Genomic DNA, 20,770 nt, shown 5'->3' with positions numbered 1-20,770 from the left:
GCTTGCCTGACTGCAGGATTCTTCAGAAAGAATGGAAAATCATGGAGTACAAGACCCTGGACAGACTGACCTACACTGAGGCCTGCATCCTGTGCGTATGACATCATCTTACGCCGCCGCTCTGAAAACCCAGGTCACCTCTCAGAGCTGGAAGACTACACCTGCCCCCTTGATGGTGGGGGCATTTCCCTGTTGCTCCTGCACCATCTACTTCGGGAGAGCAACACCCCCCCCCCCCCCCCCCCACCCTCACCCCCACCCCCACCCCCTCAATCCATCAGGGACATCCATCCCCATTTCTAAGCCGGAGAAGCGTAAGTCTTCTAGTGGGAAAGATGACACCCGTCAGTGGCTGAAGAGCCCAAAAGCAGCTGGTCGTAGGGCTTCACTCGCTTCCTCAGTCCTGGAGACTGAGCCAGTGAAGACCTCCCAGCAAGGGAAACACAAGGAGCAGCAAGAGAAATCCAAAAAGAAAACCCCTAAGACCAAGGAAATTGCGGTGGCACCCACACCACCGTTACCTACAAGCTCTGCGGCTAATGATGGGATGGAGATTTTGGCATCTGCTGAGGACCTAGATCTCGCCAGAACCCAAGACGCAATGGATATAGGCTGCTCAGACAATAAATCGGTGGCAGCAGGTGACACTGAGGCGTAAACAGCCTCATTGAATGTTCCGTGCCTTCCCAGTCTCACGATGTCATCCTCCAGTGGAACTGCGGCAGTTTTTTCCACCGCCTGGCTGAGCTACGGCAACTGTTAAGCTTTACACCTGCTATCTGAGTTGCCCTCCAGGAAACCTGGTTCCCAGCAATGCGGACACCTGCCCTCCGCAGCTAATAAGGGATATTACAGGAACCATAGCAACTATAATTGAGTGTCAGGTGAAGTTTGCATTTATGTCCTAAACTCAGTCTGTAGTGAAAATGTGCCCCATTAAACCCCTCTTGAAGCTGTGGCTGTCGGAATAAGGACGGCGCAGGAAGTAACTGTCTGCAATGTATATCTTCCTCCAGATGGTGCAGTACCTCTGAATGTATTAGCTGCAGTGATTGATCTACTCCCTAAACCTTTCCTACTTCTGGGGGATTTTAATGCCCATAACCCCTTATGGGGTGGTACCGAGCTTACTGGCCGAGGCAGAGATGTCGAAACTTTACGGTCGCAGTTTGACCTCTGCCTCTTAAATACTTGGGCCGCCACACACTTCATTGTGGCTCATGGTAGTTACTCGGCCATTGATTTATCAATTTGCAGCCTAGGACTTCTCACATCTATCCACTGGAGAGCACATGACAACCTGTGTGGTAGTGACCACTTCCTCATCTTTCTGTCACTGCCCCAACGTCAGGCGCATGGACGCCTGCCCAGATGGGCTTTGAACAAGGCGGACTGGGGAACTTTCACCTCTGCTGTCACCGCTAGATATCCCCCACATGGTAACATCGATGTGATGGTTGAGCAGGCTACTAGCACAATTGTGAAAATGCGATCCCTCGCTCTTTAGGGTGCCCGAGGCGCAAGGCAGTCCCATGGTGGTCACCGGAAATTGCTGAAGCAATTAAGGAGTATCAGTGAGCTCTACAGTGGCATAAGCGGCACCCTTCCTTGGAGCACCTCACAGCCTTTAAATGGCTCTGTGCCCGTGTTCGCTACCTTATCAAGCAACGGAAGGAGGGGTGTTGGGAGAGATATGTCTCCACCATTATGTGCCACACATCTTCCCCAAATCTGGCCAAAGATCAAACAACTGTCCCCGGTGTTAACATAAATGGCGAGTTTTATACCAACGCAAATGCGATTACCGAGCACTTTGCTCAAGCCTCTGCATCGGAGAATTTCCCCCCAGCCTTTCGCACACTCGAATGTCGGCTGGAAGGGAACATCCTCTCATTCACTACATGCTGCAGTGAATCCTATAACGCCCCATTTACAGAGTGGGAGCTCCTCAGTGCCCTTGCACATTGCCCCGACACAGGTCCTGGGCCAGATCAGATCCACGGTCAGATGATTAAACATCTCTCATCTGACTACAAGCGACATCTTCTCGTCATCTTCAATCGGATCTGGTGCAATGGCGTCTTTCCATCAGAATGAGGGAGAGCACCATCATTCCGGTGCTCAGATCCAGTAAAAACCCACTTGATGTGGATAGCTATCAGCCCATCAGCCTCACCAACATTCTTTGTAAACTGCTGGAACAAACGGTATGTCGGCGATTGGGTTGGGTCCTGGAGTCACGTGGTTTGCTGGCTCCATGTCAGGGCGGCTACTGCCAGGGTCGCTATACCACTGATAATCTTGTGTCCATCAAGTCTCCCATCTGAACAGCGTTTTCCAGACGGCAACACCTGATTGCCGTCTTTTTTGACTTACATGAAGCATACAACACGACTTTGCGACATCATATCCTTGTCACATTGTATGAGTGGGGTCTCTGGGGACACTCCCGATTTTTATCGACAACTACCTTTCGCTCCGTACTTTCTGTGTCCAAGTTGGTGACTCCCATAGTTCCATCCATATCCAGGAGAATGGAGTCCTGCAGGGCTCTGTATTGAGTGTCTCTCTATTTTTAGTGGCCATTAACGGTCTAGCAGCAGCTGTCAGGCCCTCCATCTCACCTTCTCTGTAAGCAGATGACTTCTGCATTTTCTACTGCTGCTCCAGTACTGTTGTTGCTGAGCGGCACTTCCAGGGAGCCATCTATAAGGCACAGTCATGGGCTCTAGCCCACAGCTTCCAGTTTTCAGCCGTAAAGTCTTGCCATGCATTTTCTGTCGCCGTCGTACCGTTCATCCAGAACCCGCACTTAAATGACGATCCACTCACTGTAGTGGAGACATATCAATTCCTAGGACTGGTTTTCGATGCGCAGTTGACCTGGCTCCCTCATCTTAGTCAGCTTAAGCAGAAGTTCTGGAAGCACCTCAATGCCCTCCGTTGCCTGAGCAGCACCAATTGGGGTGCAGATCGCGATACACTGCTGCAGCTCTACAGAGCCCTTGTCCAATACCGAATTGACTATGGGAGTGTGGTTTATGGTTTGGCAGCAGCTTCATCATTGCATTTACTCGACCCTGTGCACCACTGTGGGGTGGCTAATGCATGGTTACCTACTCCGTCACGAGGACCGCCTTCAGTGTCGCCGTTGCTCCCAAATGACAGTCGTCCGCCTCTTGCTGGACTGCCCACTTTTAGCTGCTCTGCGGCAGCCTCTTAACTTTCCCAGCACCCTGCCTTCGGTGTTTCTACGTTTTATCCGTGAGAGTGGGTTTTATACTTCTATGTAGGTTTTAGTGCATGTCCTCTGTCCCTCTGTGGTCCTCCACGCTAGTGCTTTTAGGGTGGAGGTTTTAATGTGTTGCAGAGTGGCTGGCTTTCCCTTTTTATTCTTGTGGTTGGCCAGTCACTGTAATCTGCTTTCATGTTTTACTATCGTCTGTGTCTAGTGTCTCTCTGTTGTTTTCTTGTCCTCTTTTGTTCCTTTTAGTGTTCGTTGCCTTCCTTTCGTTCTTGTGGCTTTTCCTTTCTTTCCGTTTTGTGTTATATGTTTCATCCGTTTTATTCTCACACTTGTTTTATTAGGAACAAGGGACCGATGACCTCGTAGTTTGGACCCTTCTCCCGCCTTTAAACCAACCAACCTACCTACCTACCTTTGCTTTGGTTTTCTGCAATACATAGTTTTTTGTCATTGAATGAGTTTTTCCAGCAAGCAGCCCCCTCCTATCTTTTTATACCTGTGATAGCAATCTAGAAACTGTAGACTAGTGCAGTGCTTTTGTAACAAATTGAGAAATTTGTCTCGGAGGACCTTTTGATACCTGCAGTTATCCATCAGTGTTCCGTAATTGCTGCTTTTGGAAATATCTCCTCTAAAATTAATATAAACAGTGCACAGAATTTGGAGGACTTAACATCTACATTGTTTCCCATGTACATTTCGTCCCAGAAATGATTTGCCAATTCTCTAGAAAAACTATGTATGTTATGTCCAAGAAGATCCTTTTGTAGGCAGCAGTTTTGTGGGTTTTACCAAGCCTGTCTGTAGCATTATTATCTGACAGTAATTTTCAGAAAGCCCAAGATATCTTGAAAATATTTTACAATTTTCCCTGTTGATGTCTGTAAGTATAGGTCTTAGGCTGACGCAGAATTTTTAATAACCTGGTTCTAGTGTTTACCATTTTTGCCATGTCAAAAGTGTTCAATATATTTAGAAAGTTATTACTGATTTCACCCTCAACACTTGTGGTAGTATTTATGTCCCCACATATGATGATATTACTTGTGGGGAGTGAGACTCTTTCCAAGACTTCAGTTAATGTGTCAGAGAAAGTGTCCACATTGTCAGTAGCTGAACAACACGCACACAGAATGATTGACTTCTTATGGATGTTTGTTAGTTCTGTGGCTGCCTATTCAAAATGCTCATTTACAGTAATTGTGATCAGATCTTTCCTAGCTTTAATATGTGTGCCGCATCTGATGTAAGTACATGATTACCCATCCTTTAAGGTAGTTCTACAGTAGCAACTTGCACATTCATATAACGAGAGCACTACATGCTGCAGTTTGTCATCTCTATACCAGTGCTCCATAATGCCTATCACCTTACTATTCAGAGACTGTACTTTAACTTTGAGCTGTTTTTAAGGGACTGTACACTTTGATGAAAAATAGGTAATTTGGAGCAAATTTTCATGGTGTTTGTGTACTCTGATGTGTAACAAAGCCTCACTTCATATAAACACAGTCAAGAGGATGTAGGTTTAGGATCACCATAATTTCTGCTTGACAAACTGGAACATTTCTCTTAAACTGACTAAAAATGGATGTAATTTTGGAAGCAGAAATCGGGCAAACAGGGACACTTCTGTTAAACTTAAAAAAAGTGAAAGGTGGAAGCAAATTTTCCCTTTGATTTGGGAGATGCAAATTCCTTCAGCTATACCAAAATAAATGACCTTTGAAAGATCATTAATGTTTGTTTGGTAGTGTCTGGAACTAACACTGATTTCACAACAGCTGTTGATTTCGTTCTGCCCAACATCATATTTTTTGCTGCTTCGACATTATTAAAAAGTTTGTAGCTTAGCCCAGAAGTAGACAACTGATTTCAAAGACATATGATTTTTAATGGTATGACTGCACTTTGCTAAATGTCCAGCTGTTACTAATTTGTCCTGTTTGAATGAATATGAAACAAAATAACTGTCCATTGTTTTTGAACTGCTTGCAGACTACACATTTGATTTATGCTTTACACTAGCTAAATGATCTTTAACATCTGCTCTTGCCACATTTGCAGTGGAAACATAATACTTAAAAATTACATATTCTAATCCATAGAGGGTAAAAACTATAGAGGAAGACAGAAATTTGAATACATTCAGCGAACGGTTGAGGACGTAGGTTGCAAGTGCTACTATGAGAGGAAGAGGGTGGCACAGGAGAACAACTCGTGGCAGGCCACATTGAACCATTGAGAAGAATGATGACTCAGAAAAGTCCCTTCTCCCTCATTTTATGAATGACAATTCTTCTGAATATTTTTGTTGAAATTAACACTTCTTCTTTCGTGTTTCGAGTTCACATGAAACAAACAAACACCTTCAATAACAAATTAAGTGATAAGACTTGGACAGAGAAACAGAGAACCACGTTGATGCAAAACTTAAACTTAATGGAGATAAGGCCAGGATTACACTATAATATTTCTTTGTTAAAGTTGATATGTCAAATATTTATGTCAAAGAAACTTGACCGTGTAATAGGGAACTTTGTCAAATCTCACTTGTCATAAAATAAATATGATCCAATCTAGGGCCTCGCTGTAGATTTGATCATAAAAGTATCTTGTCTTCTGTTCACTGCAATGTGTAATGTTACCACTTGAAACGCTAGCATCGCTGCTGTGTTCTGTCACCAGCAGTGTGTTTGTAAATGTAGTTGCGAAGTTTAATTTGTGTGTGCCGTCAACTACAAAATTAATAGAAATATATGAAGCTGATGAGATGCTTTACAATGTGAGGCACCCTGAGTACAAAAATAGATTAAGAAGAATGGAGAATTACAAAAAAAATATGGATGTCATTAGCCTTGAGATACGGCTGGGTGCATCAGCCCACGGTGCACGTCTGACAACGTAAAAAAGAAAAATAATGCCCTCCACTGACGCTACTCTCACGATAAAGAAAAAGTACATATTGACATACTTATTTCATTTTATTATTATTATTATTTTCGATTATTCCCTTTTGAGAGAGCGATTGAACTTGAGTAGTCATGATTTCTTCTTCTTTCTTCGTTCTTCCCAAATTCTCTTCATACGTTCACTGTGTTCTCTCTTGCGTTCTTCTGACCATCTTTCTCCCGTTCTGTTCTATGTATGTTCTTGTTTAAGTGTGTGTTTCCGTATGATGATTCTAAACTGTTCTCTATTGTTTATGTTGTCTTGTGTGATCCCCAGTTCTTTAATGTCTTCTTTTCCTTCAGTGATCCACTTTGTCTTGTTTTTGCTCTTGTTTACTATCTCAAAGATTTGTCTTGTGAGCCTGCTTTTATTCATCATGCTGATATGTCCATAAAATTTCATCCTTCTCTTTCTAATGGTGTCTGTTATTGTTTCTATGTCTTTGTAAATTTCTCTCATTGGCCTCTTCACCCAAATTCCTTCTCGAAACACTGGTCCATATATTTTTCTCAGAATTTTTCTTTCCTGCTTTTCAATCTCTCTGATCTTAGTATGACTATGAATCACTGTAATTTCTGCAGCATAAAGTGCTTCTGGTGGGACTACTGTGTTGTAATGCCTTAGTTTCGCATTGACAGAAATATATTTCTTATTATAGTGATTCCAAGTGAGCTTATATGCTTTTTGTAATCTGGAGATTCTTTATTGGCTTTGAATTCAGTCCTGATGGTTGGATTCTCTCTCCCAGATATCTGAAGTGGGCAACTTGTGCCACTTTCCTGTATTGAGTAGTAATGGGGAAATTATCTACAGGTTTGTTTTCCATATACTGTTTTTTCTCATAGGAGATTTGTAGTCCAGTTTTCTGTGAGATTTTGTGTAGTTTTTCCAATGCAAGTTTGGCTTCCTCTCTATTGTTGGTTAGAATGACAAGATTGTCCGTGAAAGCCAAACACTTCACCCTAATTCTCTGCTCTTTTTTAATCCCAAGCCGAATTCCTTTTATTTCCTTTTCCCATGTCCTCACAATTTTTTCCAGAACCATGTTAAATATAATGGGGGACATTCCATCTCCCTGGCGAACAACAGTATGGATATGAAATGCATCTGATGTTTCTCCCATGAATTTAACTTTGGAGGTTGTTTCTGTTAATGCCTGTTGAATAATTGACCTTGTTTTCCTGTCAATCCTGAACTCTTCTAAGGTGTGAAATAATGTTTGTCTGTCTATTGAATTGTAAGCCATTTTAAAATAGACAAAAATTACCACAGTATTTCTAAATCTTCTCATTTGCAAAATTGTTTTTGAGTTCCATATCTGTTCGATGCGAGATCGAGCTTTGCGAAACTTTTCATTTTATATATATGTGTATTCTGAGCCCTCCAGTCTTCTTAATCTATTTTTGTACTCAGGATGCCTCACATTGTAAAGTGCCTCATCAGTTTCATACAGTTCTATTAATTTTGTAGTTGTGAAACACAAAATGTAATTATTACTTTGATCTACAATAAAAATAGTTCTTAATGCACATAAAGTGTATTGGGCATTTATTTACTTTCAGATATTGATCCTTTAGTGCTTTATAAATTGCTTCACACGTTTCAGGTATTATTTTAGTTAATGTGCTCTGTGGTATTTGAGTGCTACACTGTGATCTAGAGGAACTCTCTCGTGTAACAAGACATCAATGATTTACTGTGAGCCCATCTTCTGCAGATATAGCAGTTCTTAAGTGAGTATTGTGCTTTGTGATATGATGACACTTCACTGAGCAAATACTGAAACGAAATGTATGCACATCCATTCTTAAGTAATTTATGTAAAACTTTACATCCTCCACTAGAAGCTCATGTAACAAATTTTGTTGAATGCTTTTATCGTCTCATCGTAAAACCCATGGCTTCACCCAGGTACGTTTCTATTTTCCCCCAATTCTCTTCCAAATGCACAAACATTGCAATTGTGGTATTTGCAACTGCTGCGCATAACAAGAAGTTGAACTTTGATGACAAACAATATGAGCATGTAATACCCCATTTTAGTGCCACATCAAATACCTTTGTCAAACAAATTTGATGACTATTTGATCATACCTTTGATCAAATCTTTGTCAAGGAAATATGAGAGTGTAATACCGGCCAGACACACAATAATGGGAACTCAGCAGCATTACCACACAATACTACTACTTAAGGGCCTCAGTCAGCTGTCATATTTCTCTGAAGTCTGAAATCTAGAACAAACTGCTGCCCCGAAAATATTTTTTGGGACACCAGTTTCTTTAATCTGAAACCAGAACTGTCCTGGAAAACCAGGACATCTGGCAGACCTTTATAACTTGCAGTAGTTATGCAGAGAGGAAGAGACCTGCACAGGATAGACAAGTGTGGAGAACAGAATCTAAGCAGTCTTCGTGCTGAAGACATCAACTACTACTCTGAATTTATAACAAATCGTGACAAGGCAAAGCAGCAGTTAAATTCTGTTATGCCACTGGCAGATCTGCTGCTGATGCAGGGCTTATGGGAAACTATCTGATTGATGAAACAATTGAAAATCAAGGCTGGAATAATGAAAATAATAATAATAATAATAATGGTTAGATTGCTTCTCACCATATAGTGGAGATGATTCACAGACAGGCGCAAAACTGCCTAAAAAAATTAGCTTTCAGCCAAAAGGCCTTCTTCTAAAGTAACTCTCATACATGACCTTTGAGTCTGCCCTCGATGGCCAGGGCCAGAAACATTAGTGTGTGTGTGTGTGTGTGTGTGTGTGTGTGTGTGTGTGTGTGTGTGTGTGTTTAAAATAAGGCTTTGCGACTGAAAGCTCACTTGTTTAACAACCCTTTTGTTGTTTCTGTCTGCAACTTAGCACCTCCACGATATGGTGAGTAGCAGTCTATTCTTTTCATAATACTCTCTGATTAATAGCATTTTTATGGAATGAATGTATCATTGGGCAGAAAAATGCATGGTTTCAAATTTCATGGCAGGTTTAAGTGGCGTGCTGCTTTGGGACACAAACCCAAAACCTTGATTTTTGCCGACTGAGCATTCACGTATAACTCATTACCATCAGTACACCTCTCCAACCTTCCAGACTTCTCAGCAGCTCTCTTGCACACCTTGCTAGGCTAGTACTTCAGAAAGAAAATATTTCAGCGACAGGGTGAAAGGTAAAAAATTCACGCAGTGAATCAGTCAGAATGAAAGTAATTAGGATTTGCTTTTCAGTAATTGTCTTCTCCTTTCTGAATTTTCAAAAACCAACAATCATGTAATATTTATCAAAGTTGAACGTCTTCATGTTTATTTAGTATATTCATCTGATTACTGCAGATTTATTTTTCATTTTTAACTAGTTTAAAGAAAAAAGCTCTCTCTTTATTGTAGTGAATTAATTATCTTCTGTCATTGTGTGCTACAAATAGATTGCAAAATTTTCAAATAATGATGAACTTTTATTGCATGAGTACAGGTATTGAGGTGAAATACAGAGCAATGGCTATACTTTGAATACCGGCTTTACGTAAATTCATATTTTTATTTACATTGTTTTTCACATCTATGGGATGAAGTACTTTGAGATTCTTCCTGGCACTCCATATATAATTCATCGCTCCATGCAGTACCTTCTGTGATGTAGAGATGTCTGCTGTCAAACTCCATCCACTGCACACTTCCCAAGAAGTACCTTGAACAGATAATAAAAATATGAAACAATATTTGAAAATATTTATGATATCATCTAGAAACAAATAACATCTTTTGAGACTACTTTGGTCCAATTTAATTACTACAACTGTAACAAAACTAATTTTACATACACTTGTTCATTTATAGACAACCAGGATACAGAAAATTTCGCACCTTTAATGCCTATGGGAAAGAAGCCAAATTTTGCACCTCCACAAGGGCAAAGCTTGTTTTAGGGATGAATATTTCACTCTGCAGCAGTGTATGCACTGCTCTGAAACTTCCAGACAGATTCAAACTGTGTTGCCTGACTAAGAACATTTAATATCCTTAAATTTGAGAGTACTAGACCAGCTATCTGTGCCGACCATCTTCTGTGGAGTAGAGAAGTGTTGTGAAAATGGGTCAAGAGCTTTGACTGCAAGATTGCAAGCAAAGTTCTCACACTAGCACACAGTTTTAAACTATCAGAAATTTTATGTTCTACTTGTTAATATTAAATGAATATGAAGAATAAATAATAATTTGATACTTAACTTCAAGTGGCGAAATGTATAGTACCACAAAAACACACAAAAGTAAAAGGGAATGTTATTTATCTTTCAGAACTGTTAGTGTTTCTTTGTTCGGGAGGGGAGAGAGGATATATCTGCAAAAAATTTAAGAGTGTAATTGAATGCTAGTTACACAAATCCTGTAACATACCATCACTTTCAGAATTAATGCACATCTGGTGTGGGTAAAATTATTTCAAAATTATTTTGTATAAATGCATTGTATGGTGTAATATCTTTGGGGAGGAGGCAGGTGTGTTATATTTGGGTGATCACATTTGTGCGTAACAGACGACAGTGGTTGCAAAGCAGTTTAGGTAATTCTACAATAATTTCCAAACCCGAGTTCGCATCCCAGTCTGATGCACAGTTTTAATATGACAAGAAGTTTCATATCAGCGAATGATGATTCTGGCCACCTTTGACAACCCACTTTACACTTATGATAGTGTCTTCAGTGGTTGTTATTCAGCAGTCATTCACCTTTTCTGCAAATATTGATATCTTTACAATGATGACAAATGACAGTCTTTAAGGATACCCACATAAGTAACATGAGGATGCATGTAGCAGATCTCAAATGATTGGTGCAAAATTATGCCTACAGTGTTGATTAGCTACAGGGGATTTCTGCAAAATGCAACAAATTGCCGATGCCAAAATCGTTTCAGATTAATATTTGTATGCTCCCAAAGTGAACTTCCACTCTGCAGCAGAGTCTGGGTTGATATGAAATTTCCTGGCAGATTAAAACTGTGTGCCGCACTGGGACTCGTACCCAACACCTTTGTCTATTGCGGACAAGTGCTCACCAACTGAGGTACCTGAGCGTAACTCGTGGTCCTTCCTCACGGCTTTACTTTTGCCAGCACCTCATCTCGTACCTGGCGAACTTCATAGAAGTTCTGTGAAATTTGTGGGACTAGCACTCTAGGAAGAAAGGGTATTGTGGAGACAGAGGATGGGTGGTTGTTTCCAGAGTGAGTTCTCATTGTGCTGTAGATTGTGCACTGATATGAGACTTAAACCCGAGTTCGCATCTCAGTCTGATGCACAGTTTTAATATGGCCGGAAGTTTCATATCAGCGAATGATGATTCTGGCCACCTTTGACAACCCACTTCACACTTATGATTGTGTCTTCAGTGGTTGTTATTCAGCAGATGATGTAGTGCCGATAGTTCTTCACACCAAGGCCCACAAATAGATTTTCTCTTGAAGTTGTTCTCACTTTTATGATTTACTGTGGATCAACTTTCAGGTTTGAAAAAGGACCCTCTTGCTTGTGATGGGATCTTCACAAATGATTCATAAAATCTCTTGTAGGCATTGTTCCAGACTGACTTTCAGTGAGACCACAAATATTATGAACCAGTTGGGAACCGACTTAGTGCCACCCTCCCCTCTACCGTGTTCTTGCTCTCACCCAAAATAGATTGACCTAGATTTGTTTTTGGGAGCACAGCAGTTCAAATTACCACCCAACTCTCCAGATTTAGGTTCCTTTTGTTTACTTAAATCACTTGAGATAAATGCCTGGATGGTTCCATTGAAAGAGACACTGTCAATTTCCTTCCCTAATCCAAGCTTGAGTTCTGTCTCCATTTACCTCATTGTTAATGGGATGTTGGCTCCTTTTCTTTCACCCGCCCCATCTGACACGTTGCCTATTCCTTTGTACAGCATGCAACTTGTTGGTTACAGGTTGAGATTTTCAGTCTGCTGGTTTTTTCTTACTCACTGGAATGCATAAACATGTACAAATAGTGCTATACCCAATACATAATGTGTCCACTTCAAGCCCCTGTTACTGATAAGATGTTACACATACACTGAGGAGATGAAAGTCATAGGATAATGATATTTACATATACAGATGGGCGGTAGTATCGCATACATGAGGTATAAAATAGCAGTGCAATGGGGAGCTGTCATTTGTACTCAGGTGATTCATCTGATAAGGTTTCCAAAGTGATTATGGCCATATGATGGGAATTAAGACTTTGAACTCAGAATGGTAGTTAGAGCTAGAGGCACAAGACACTCCATTTCAAAAATCATTGGGGTATTCAATATTCCAAGAGCCACAGTGTCAAGAGTGTGCCAATAATACCAAATTTGAGGCATTATCTCTCACCATGGACAGTGCAGCAGCTGGCGGCCTTCACTTAATGACTGAGAGCAGCGGCATTTGCATAGAGTTGTCAATGCTAACACACAGGCAACACTGCATGAAATAACCACAGAACATATCTGTTAGGACAGTGCAGTGAAATGTGATGTTATGGGCTATGGCATCAGACTACAAACTTGAGTCCCTTTGCTATCAGCACATCATCGCCTCCAGCATCTCACCTGAGCTCGTGACCATAGTGGTTGAATCCTTGGCAACTGGAAAACTGTGGCCTGGTCAGATGAGTCTTGATTTCAGTTGGTAAGAGCTGATGATAGGATTAAAGTATGGTGCAGACCCCACAGAGCCATGTACCCAAGTTTTCAGCTAGACAGTGTGCAAGGTAGTGGTGGCTCCATAATGGTGTGGGCTGTTTTTACGTGGAATGGAATTGTTTATGTTCAACTATCCGAAGACCATTTGCTGCTGTTTGTGGACTTCATGTTCCCAAACAATGATATCATGTAATCGGGCCACAGTTGTTCTAGATTGGTTGGGAGAACATTCTGGACATTTTGAGCAAATGATTTGGCCACTCAAATCACCCGACAAGAATCCCATTAAACATTTATAGCACATAATTGAGAGGTCAGTTTGTGCACAGAATCCTGCACCAGCAGCAACACTTTCACCATTGTGGCTTTCTGTAGAAGCAGCAGGGCTCACTATTTCTGCGGGGGACTTCCAAAGGCTTGTTGAGTCCATGCAACATAGTTGCTGCAGTACAACAGGCAAAAAGGAGGTCCAACACTATATTAGGAGGTATCCCATGACTTTGGTCTCATCAGTGTATAATTATGTGCAGATTTATTATGTCTGTTCTTAATGTGAACATCGTCATCCTTCCATTCTGAAATGCTGCAAGTAAGCTAATATTGTGAAGCAAAATGTCATCTTCATGAATTATTTAAACTACTTTTGAACTCTAGGTTCTGTACATTTAAGATCAAAGTAAGAGTTAATTATTTGTTTTGTTTTCCCTTCTTTGTAGAGGAAGAAAGCGAGATAGAAGCTGAAGATGACCCGTACGATACCAGTGGGAAAAAAGCTTTCTTGACCATAAGGAAGAGGCATGCAGAATTACGAAATAAGAATAAAAGCCTGTTACTTTCTTATTCTGATCAATCATCATCTGAAAATGAGAGTGAAGAACCAATAGAGAAGAAATCTCATTATGATAAGCCAGTTATTCGACATTGTACAGAAAATTGTAGGTGAAATTATTCTTTTTGAAGCAATTACCAAAATTAAAAGTGGAGTAAATACAGATGTCAGTGGATTGTGCCCCAGTGAACATGTCATATAATTAATGTTATTCATTGGTCGGTATGAAATATGTTTGTGATCTGTATGTCTTTTGTGTATTAATAAGTTTTTATTTTTGTTAATTCAAGCATGTAAATAAATATTTCACATTACAACTCGATAGTTTGATTAGTGCAAACTACCAAGTCTGTCTGGAAGAAGCTGTATTAGCAGTCACATATGATTATCTGCAGTCCTGGTCATTTTACATAAACACACTTCACATATTTATGTTAAGATAGTGAACTGTCAAAAGATAGTCATCCCTGTTGCATGCTGCAACCTTTGCTCTCCTCTTAAAAAGTTAATGACATCTACACTCCTAAAATCATCAGGCTAAATACACTATTTTTAGTACCACAGTCCAAAGAAATTTTAATGAGACAGTGTAAACAGGCAGGATATTAGTGAAATACGGCGGAAAGAAAACAATCAAGACATAACAATGTGCAGCATTCCTGATTGCAGGACTGTCATTGTGCCACAAGTAAAACATGAAAAAAATTGATACTGTGGTCCAAAATGATGTTTTAAGCACCAGTCATTTTAACGTCTAATTACTCATCCCCCCTCCATAACTTTAGATAACTTGTAAAATTAACTAAAATAATGCAGAAATAATCTTGTCAAATAGTTTGACACATTTCTCGGAGTCTTTTTTTGTGTGTTCTGGACAATTGATTTGCAGTAAGTAATATAGTGCTCTTCTATTAATTGCTGTACTGGAGTCTTTTGATAGTGTGAAGAAAAAAAAAAATCTGCAATGCAATTGGATAGGTAAAAAAAAAACTGTTCATAAGCAGCAGCAGGAGAAGACGCATATAAAGGTTGAAGAAATGTGCAGGAGTTGGGCAGAAAGGTTGAAGGGAGAAACAAGAGGGATGAAAGAAAAGTGATGTTTCCAGAATGAGATTTTCGCTCTGCAGCGGAGTGTGCACTGATGTGAAACTTCCTAACAGATTAAAACTGTGTGCCAGACCGAGACTCGAACTCGGGACCAATGCTCTACCGCAAGTGCTCTACCGCCCGTGAAAGGCATAGGTCCCGAGTTAGTCTCGGTCCGGCACACAGTTTTAATCTGCCAGCAAGTTTCAAAGAAAAGGGATGTTGAGGTGTCGGAAATGGGGAGAGTTTGGAAAACTCGTCCAGAACCCGGTGTCAGGGGAGACTTACCGGATGGAATGAGAAGTAAAGACTGATGGTTGGGGACTACATTCTCAGTCTAGGACTCTATGGAATCGAAATTTATCTGTACTAAGTAAATTGTTTCTGCTTAAAATATGAGACTACTGTTGAGTGCATTGCTTTTGGAATCTTTTGGAAAGTGATGTCAGTGAGTAAATTGGATGATAATTACTTAAGTGTTTCTTGTCACATTTTAATGTGTCTGGAAAAATTCTGTATGCCAGTGATGCATTACATAAATCAGTAAGGAATATGTGAAACAAGAAAAAGGCAACCACTAAGCTTTAGGGACGAGTTGTGGCTGTTTATGACAGTTAGAAATTCTAAATTCTCATTGACCACCTACAATGTTTATAATAGTCACTGCCATGTAGTATTCTTTTGTGAGTGTGAGTAACTTGTTGCTGTCAAAAAAAACTTCACAGTTTTAAGTGAGCATCTAGATTGACGCTGGAACACCTCGACAATAGCAGGTCAACAGCATCTTCAGTGGCAAACAACCACCCAGAACTGTTTCTGTTATATATTCATGATGGAATAGCGTTGACAGTCTGGAGCTCTGACTGCTTGCAATGCCTGCAGAAAGTGCGACCTGAGAATAACATAATGACTACTTTTAGTTAAATTGACAAATTCAAAGGGCTGTGTTCCTTTGTTGATAATAAGTCTTGCAACACGTGTTCCTGTTAGCTGGAAGTATTTTCCATTTTCTACTTTGAGTACAATAGCTTTCATATCATGGAACATAGTCTTTCTTCACTGATGACGAACACTGTGCAACATTACTGAAAAGACAGCCCGAGTCGACTAATGCTTGGGCAGGTTGGCCATAAGAGATGACCTCAGTAAGATTCCCTGACATCTTGACGACTGTTATCTTTGGAGGATTTGTGTCTGTGGCAACGTCGCCTCAGTAGATAGTCACCTTGCTTAGTTTTCCTGAAGTCGGCAGCCAGGCGAGCTGCTGGTACCTCTGTATGGCAACAGGGAATGGCTACGTCACGTTGGGGAGTGACCTCATCCACGGAATAGTGAGCGGATTCATCCCACAGATCAACTGTAATTATCTGTAACTGACTGTTGTGAATGTAACTTGTGATATTTAATGTCTGGTGTTTTTGTATTCACTGAAAACTTGCCTTCTTTCTCTATGTCCAGGGCATTCACGGTAGAAACACACTGACATGATACCATATTTCCTCCAAATGCTTGCAATTTGTTCCAGGTATTGAGCTTCTCTTTATTGTTCTGTGTGGTTCGTGGGCTGTGCCATCCAGGTAAATGTATGCATTTGTCAAATAGGTCATGTCGCCCCCATCTGTTGCGTTTGGTGATTTCGGTCAAATCATTTTAGCTGCTTCATCGGGTCCTGTGCAGAGTTTCCGGAAAACACTGTTCGGTGCCTGATGTGGATCTGACTTATTGCTGTTTTTTAATCCAGCTGTGTCCTGAAAATACAGATTGTAGAAATGATATTTTGCTTGTATTACAGTTCCTGTCCATGTAGGTGAAGGCATTTACATTGTCTAATTGGAGCCATGGTGACGTAGGAGTTTCGAAGGTGCGCTGCTTCCACCACACAATGTCATGTCAAAACCACAAAACAAAATAAATCCAAAGGCATTGTCATTACCAGTATACAACACTTAGCACTGAAATCATGTTTATTACTAGCACCAATACACAGTCATAATGGAATGAACCTTCTTGATAGTGTGCAGCTATTTACGCAAACATCAATTATTCCAGAATGCTGTTATTTATAAAGACATTAAATACTCCAGAATACAGAATATATTTCAAGAAACATCCAAAAATCATAACTGCTAATTAACCAATAAATGCTGGTGGACAGGCTTTAAATGGCAACATCAGTAAGCCAGCCAGCGAATCTAATAACAACGTCTAGTCGCTACGCCACACCACAAGCACCATAGCTTGCGGCATTATTCTGTTAGAGATGGCAAAAGTCCTGGAAGATTAGCTAAATTGAATCGGTAGCATCTTAAAAAAAGGTTATAAGATGAATATCAGCAACGATAATGGAATATAGAGGAATTAAATTAGGCAACACTGAGGGAGATAGGTGAGGAAATGACACACAGTAATCGATGAATTCAGCTGTGTGGAGATCAAAATATCCTATGAAGGTAGAAGTAATGAGGATACAAAATGCAGATTTCAAACAGAATTTCTGAAAAATGGAAATATGTAAACACTGAAAATATGTTTTAATATTAAATTCTTTCAGAAAAGTCTTTTTGTTCGGTCTGTCGCCTTGTAAGTGAAACACTGACGATAAGCAGTTAAAACAAGAAAACAGCAAAAGCTTTTGAAATGTAGTGCTATAGAAGATTGCTGAATATTAGGTGGATAGACTGAATAACTAATTAATTGAATGGGGTAGAAAACAAATTTATGGCACAATTTGATTCAAAGAAAATAGCTTCTTACAGAATATTTCTTGAGGCATCAGGGAATAGTTAATTTTGCAATGTAAGTTTATGTGGCAGAAAGGCTTCACAAAATTTAAGCACATTGAAAAAGATGTAGTTGCAATAGTTACATATACATGGAGAGACTTGCATGGGTAGACTTACTGCATCCAACTAGACTTCAGACTGAAGAGCACTACAACACCACCTAATTTACAACAAATCATGACAATGCAAGACACCAGTTAAATTCTGTTCTGTAACTGGCAGATCTCTTGCTGATGAAAAGGGGGTGGAAGGTGTACCCTCCACCGTGTGCCATACAGTGACCTGTGGAATATGTATGTAGATGTATATATAAATGACAAGCATTTTCTAAGCTATCTAATTCAAATATGAAATACAAGGCAAATCATTCTTTTCACTTATACATTAAATACTAGTGCGTGAATCATGTTTGCTTCTTCTCAGTAATTAATAATTAATCTACTTAAAACATCCGTACCATTCTTGGTTTGCTTTTGAAACCTAGTATTAATTTTTTTTTAATTGGTATTATTAAGCTTTATCGTCAGTTTCCTAATTTTTCTTTCAGTCAAAAGACCATATGGATTTTAACTCATTAGTTCTTCTTAAGCCATAATATCTGTGTATAATAATTTGGCATTGTCTTTTCTTTACAATTGAAACATGATATACACTGAAGCGCCAAAGAAACTGGTATAAGCATGCGATTCAAATACACAGATATGTGAACAGGCAGAATAAGGTGCTGCCCTCGGCAATGCCTATATGAGACAACAAGGGTCTGGCTCAGGACAACCCCCCCCCCCCCTCCCCTCCCCCCTGGGTGCCCCTGGAGGTGTCATCTGCCCTCTCGCAAGCCTGATTCTGACCTCTGATTTTATTTATGGATGCCACCCCATCCTTGTTGGTGATGGATGGTAACCAAGCGGAGTGATCGCCTCCAGCCTGTCCACCTCCAATTTGGATCCCTATTCTGTGCTTATTCAATGGAACTTCAATGGATGCTACTGTCTCCTCCCAGAGTTGCATTCTCCTATTTCCTTTCACTCGGCAGGTTGTGTTGTTATCTAGGAACCTCATTTTACTGATGCTCACTCACCAGCCCTTTGTGGGTTCTGTGCTTTCTGACAGAACCAGGCCAGCCCTTTGAGGGCTTCTGGTTGCATTTGCACATTGGTCTATATGGACGTTGTTAGTACCTGAATCCCTCTTCATACCACATTGGTAGCTGTTGTGTCCAGGTCTACTTGGACACTGAGGTCATGGTTTACAAACTCTATTCCTCCTGACAGGCCCCCTACAGCTGCTGTCCTAAATGGCCTCCTTCAACAACACCCACCTCTCTTCCTCCCCCTTGGGGATTTTAATACCCTTCACCGTATGTGAGGCTGTACATTGTCTTCGACTCGGGGGCTCCTCATTGAACATTCTTGCAGACCACAACCTCTGCCTTTTTATTGATGGTTCCTCTACTCATTTTATTGCTGCATATGGCACTTTCTTTGCCACTGATCTTTTGCTCACGTCCCCTCCCCTTTGTCCTTTCTTACATTGGTCACCGCATGATGACCTATGCAATAGTGACCACTTCCCATGATTCTCTCATTCCCTTACCACCTCCCAATGTCCCGAATACCCTGCTGGGCTTTTCATCGTGCCGATTAGCCTCTTTATACCTCCCAGGTCATGTTTACACCTTCTTTGTCAGGTTGTATTGATGAAGTCCTTCATGATGTGTCCGATAAGATAATTTGTGTTGATGAGCCCCATTTACCACTGGCCAGTTCAGTGATCGTATCAATGATCGTCATCACATCTTAAGCAGCACCTGCCCTCTGCTGGTCTTATTACCTTTAAACATCTTCGCACCAAAGCAAGTTACTTATTAAAACAGAGCAAGTGGGTCTGTCTCTTTTGGTTTGTGGGTTTGTCTCCTCCCTAGGTTTTTCTGTCCCTTTGTCACAGGTGTGGGCTACACTCTGCAATCTCCTAAATTGTCAGTGATAGTCTTCTATTCAACATCTTGCAACCCATTTTGTGGCAGCATCGGCATCAGCCTCATATCTAGCCATCTTCCTCATCCAGAAACAGCAAGATGAAGTTTCCCACTTCTGTTCTACCCTTTGTCAGACGGAATTTTACAGTGAACCTTTTACTGCAATGTCTCGTGCAAGTTACTAGAATGGATAATGGCTCATCAGCTCAGTTGAGTCCTTGAATCTAGGACCTTACCAGTGCAGCTTTCAGAGGGACAGTCTCCAATCGATAATCTGCTTTGATTGGAAACAGCAGTTTGGCAGGCCTTTCCTCAGTGCCACCATCTTCCCACTGTTTTCTTAGATTTTTGTAATGCCTATTACACAGCTTGGAGTCATCACATCCTACTTACACTCCATGATTGGGGTCTTTGAAGACCCCTGCAGATCTTTACTCGCCAGTTCCTGTCCCAATGGTCGTTCAGTGTTTGGGTTGGCTCTGTTCTCAGCTCACAGCAGACCCAGAAGAATGGTGCTCCACAGCGCTCCATATTAAGTGCCCTTCTTTTTCTCATCATTATTAGTGGACTCGTGGCCACCGCTGGACTGTTGGTCACCCCTGCTCTGTATGTGGATGATTTCTGTATTTGGGGTAGCTCCCACTCAATGGCCTCTGTGGAATGACAGTTCTAGGGCACCATTTGGCATGCTTTCACATGGATTCTCTCGCACAGTTTTCAATTCTCTCACATTACATCGAGAGTGATACCTTTCTGTCATTGTACCACAGTCTATCCTGATTCAGATTTCTACCTTGATACCCAATACCGGACTGTGGCCAGTTCCATTTCTTGGGTCTTCTTTTGGACAACAAGCTTACTTGGATGCCCCATATCCGCCTTCTGAAGGTTGGCTGTTTTCATAAACTCAATGTCCTTTGCTTCCTTGGTCACAGCTCATTTGACACTTCCCTGCTTTTGTCGGGCATTAACAATGTAGGAAAAGATACTGTGCTACTTACTGTAAAGAAGACCTGTCAAACTGCGTACAGGCACAACTAAAATACACTCACATATAGCTTTCAGCTACAGCCTTCGCCAGTAAACACACACACACACACACACACACACACACACACACACACACACACACACACAGGTAAGCACACCTCATCAACACACAAATGTCAACTCCAGCATCTTGGGCTGGAATGCAACA

At 40.9% G+C, this 20,770-nt stretch overlaps 1 protein-coding gene across 1 annotated transcript in view; it reads left to right on the top strand.

Moving 5' to 3' along the window:
- LOC124805367 (box C/D snoRNA protein 1) overlaps window positions 1–13,982 on the top strand; it is an 81,072-nt gene extending 67,090 nt beyond the window's left edge. The window contains exon 6 of the mRNA XM_047265919.1: window positions 13,616–13,982. Coding sequence (XP_047121875.1) covers window positions 13,616–13,842 — 227 coding nt within the window. The 3' untranslated portion in view covers window positions 13,843–13,982. The remainder of the gene's footprint in view (window positions 1–13,615) is intronic.
- Window positions 13,983–20,770: the final 6,788 nt, after the last annotated feature.

The sequence above is a fragment of the Schistocerca piceifrons genome, chromosome 7 (genome assembly GCF_021461385.2).
Source record: "Schistocerca piceifrons isolate TAMUIC-IGC-003096 chromosome 7, iqSchPice1.1, whole genome shotgun sequence".
In the NCBI taxonomy this organism is placed as follows: domain Eukaryota; kingdom Metazoa; phylum Arthropoda; class Insecta; order Orthoptera; family Acrididae; genus Schistocerca; species Schistocerca piceifrons.
The sequence above is the reverse complement of the archived record's forward strand: the minus strand, read 5'-3'. Positions and strand labels throughout refer to the sequence as shown.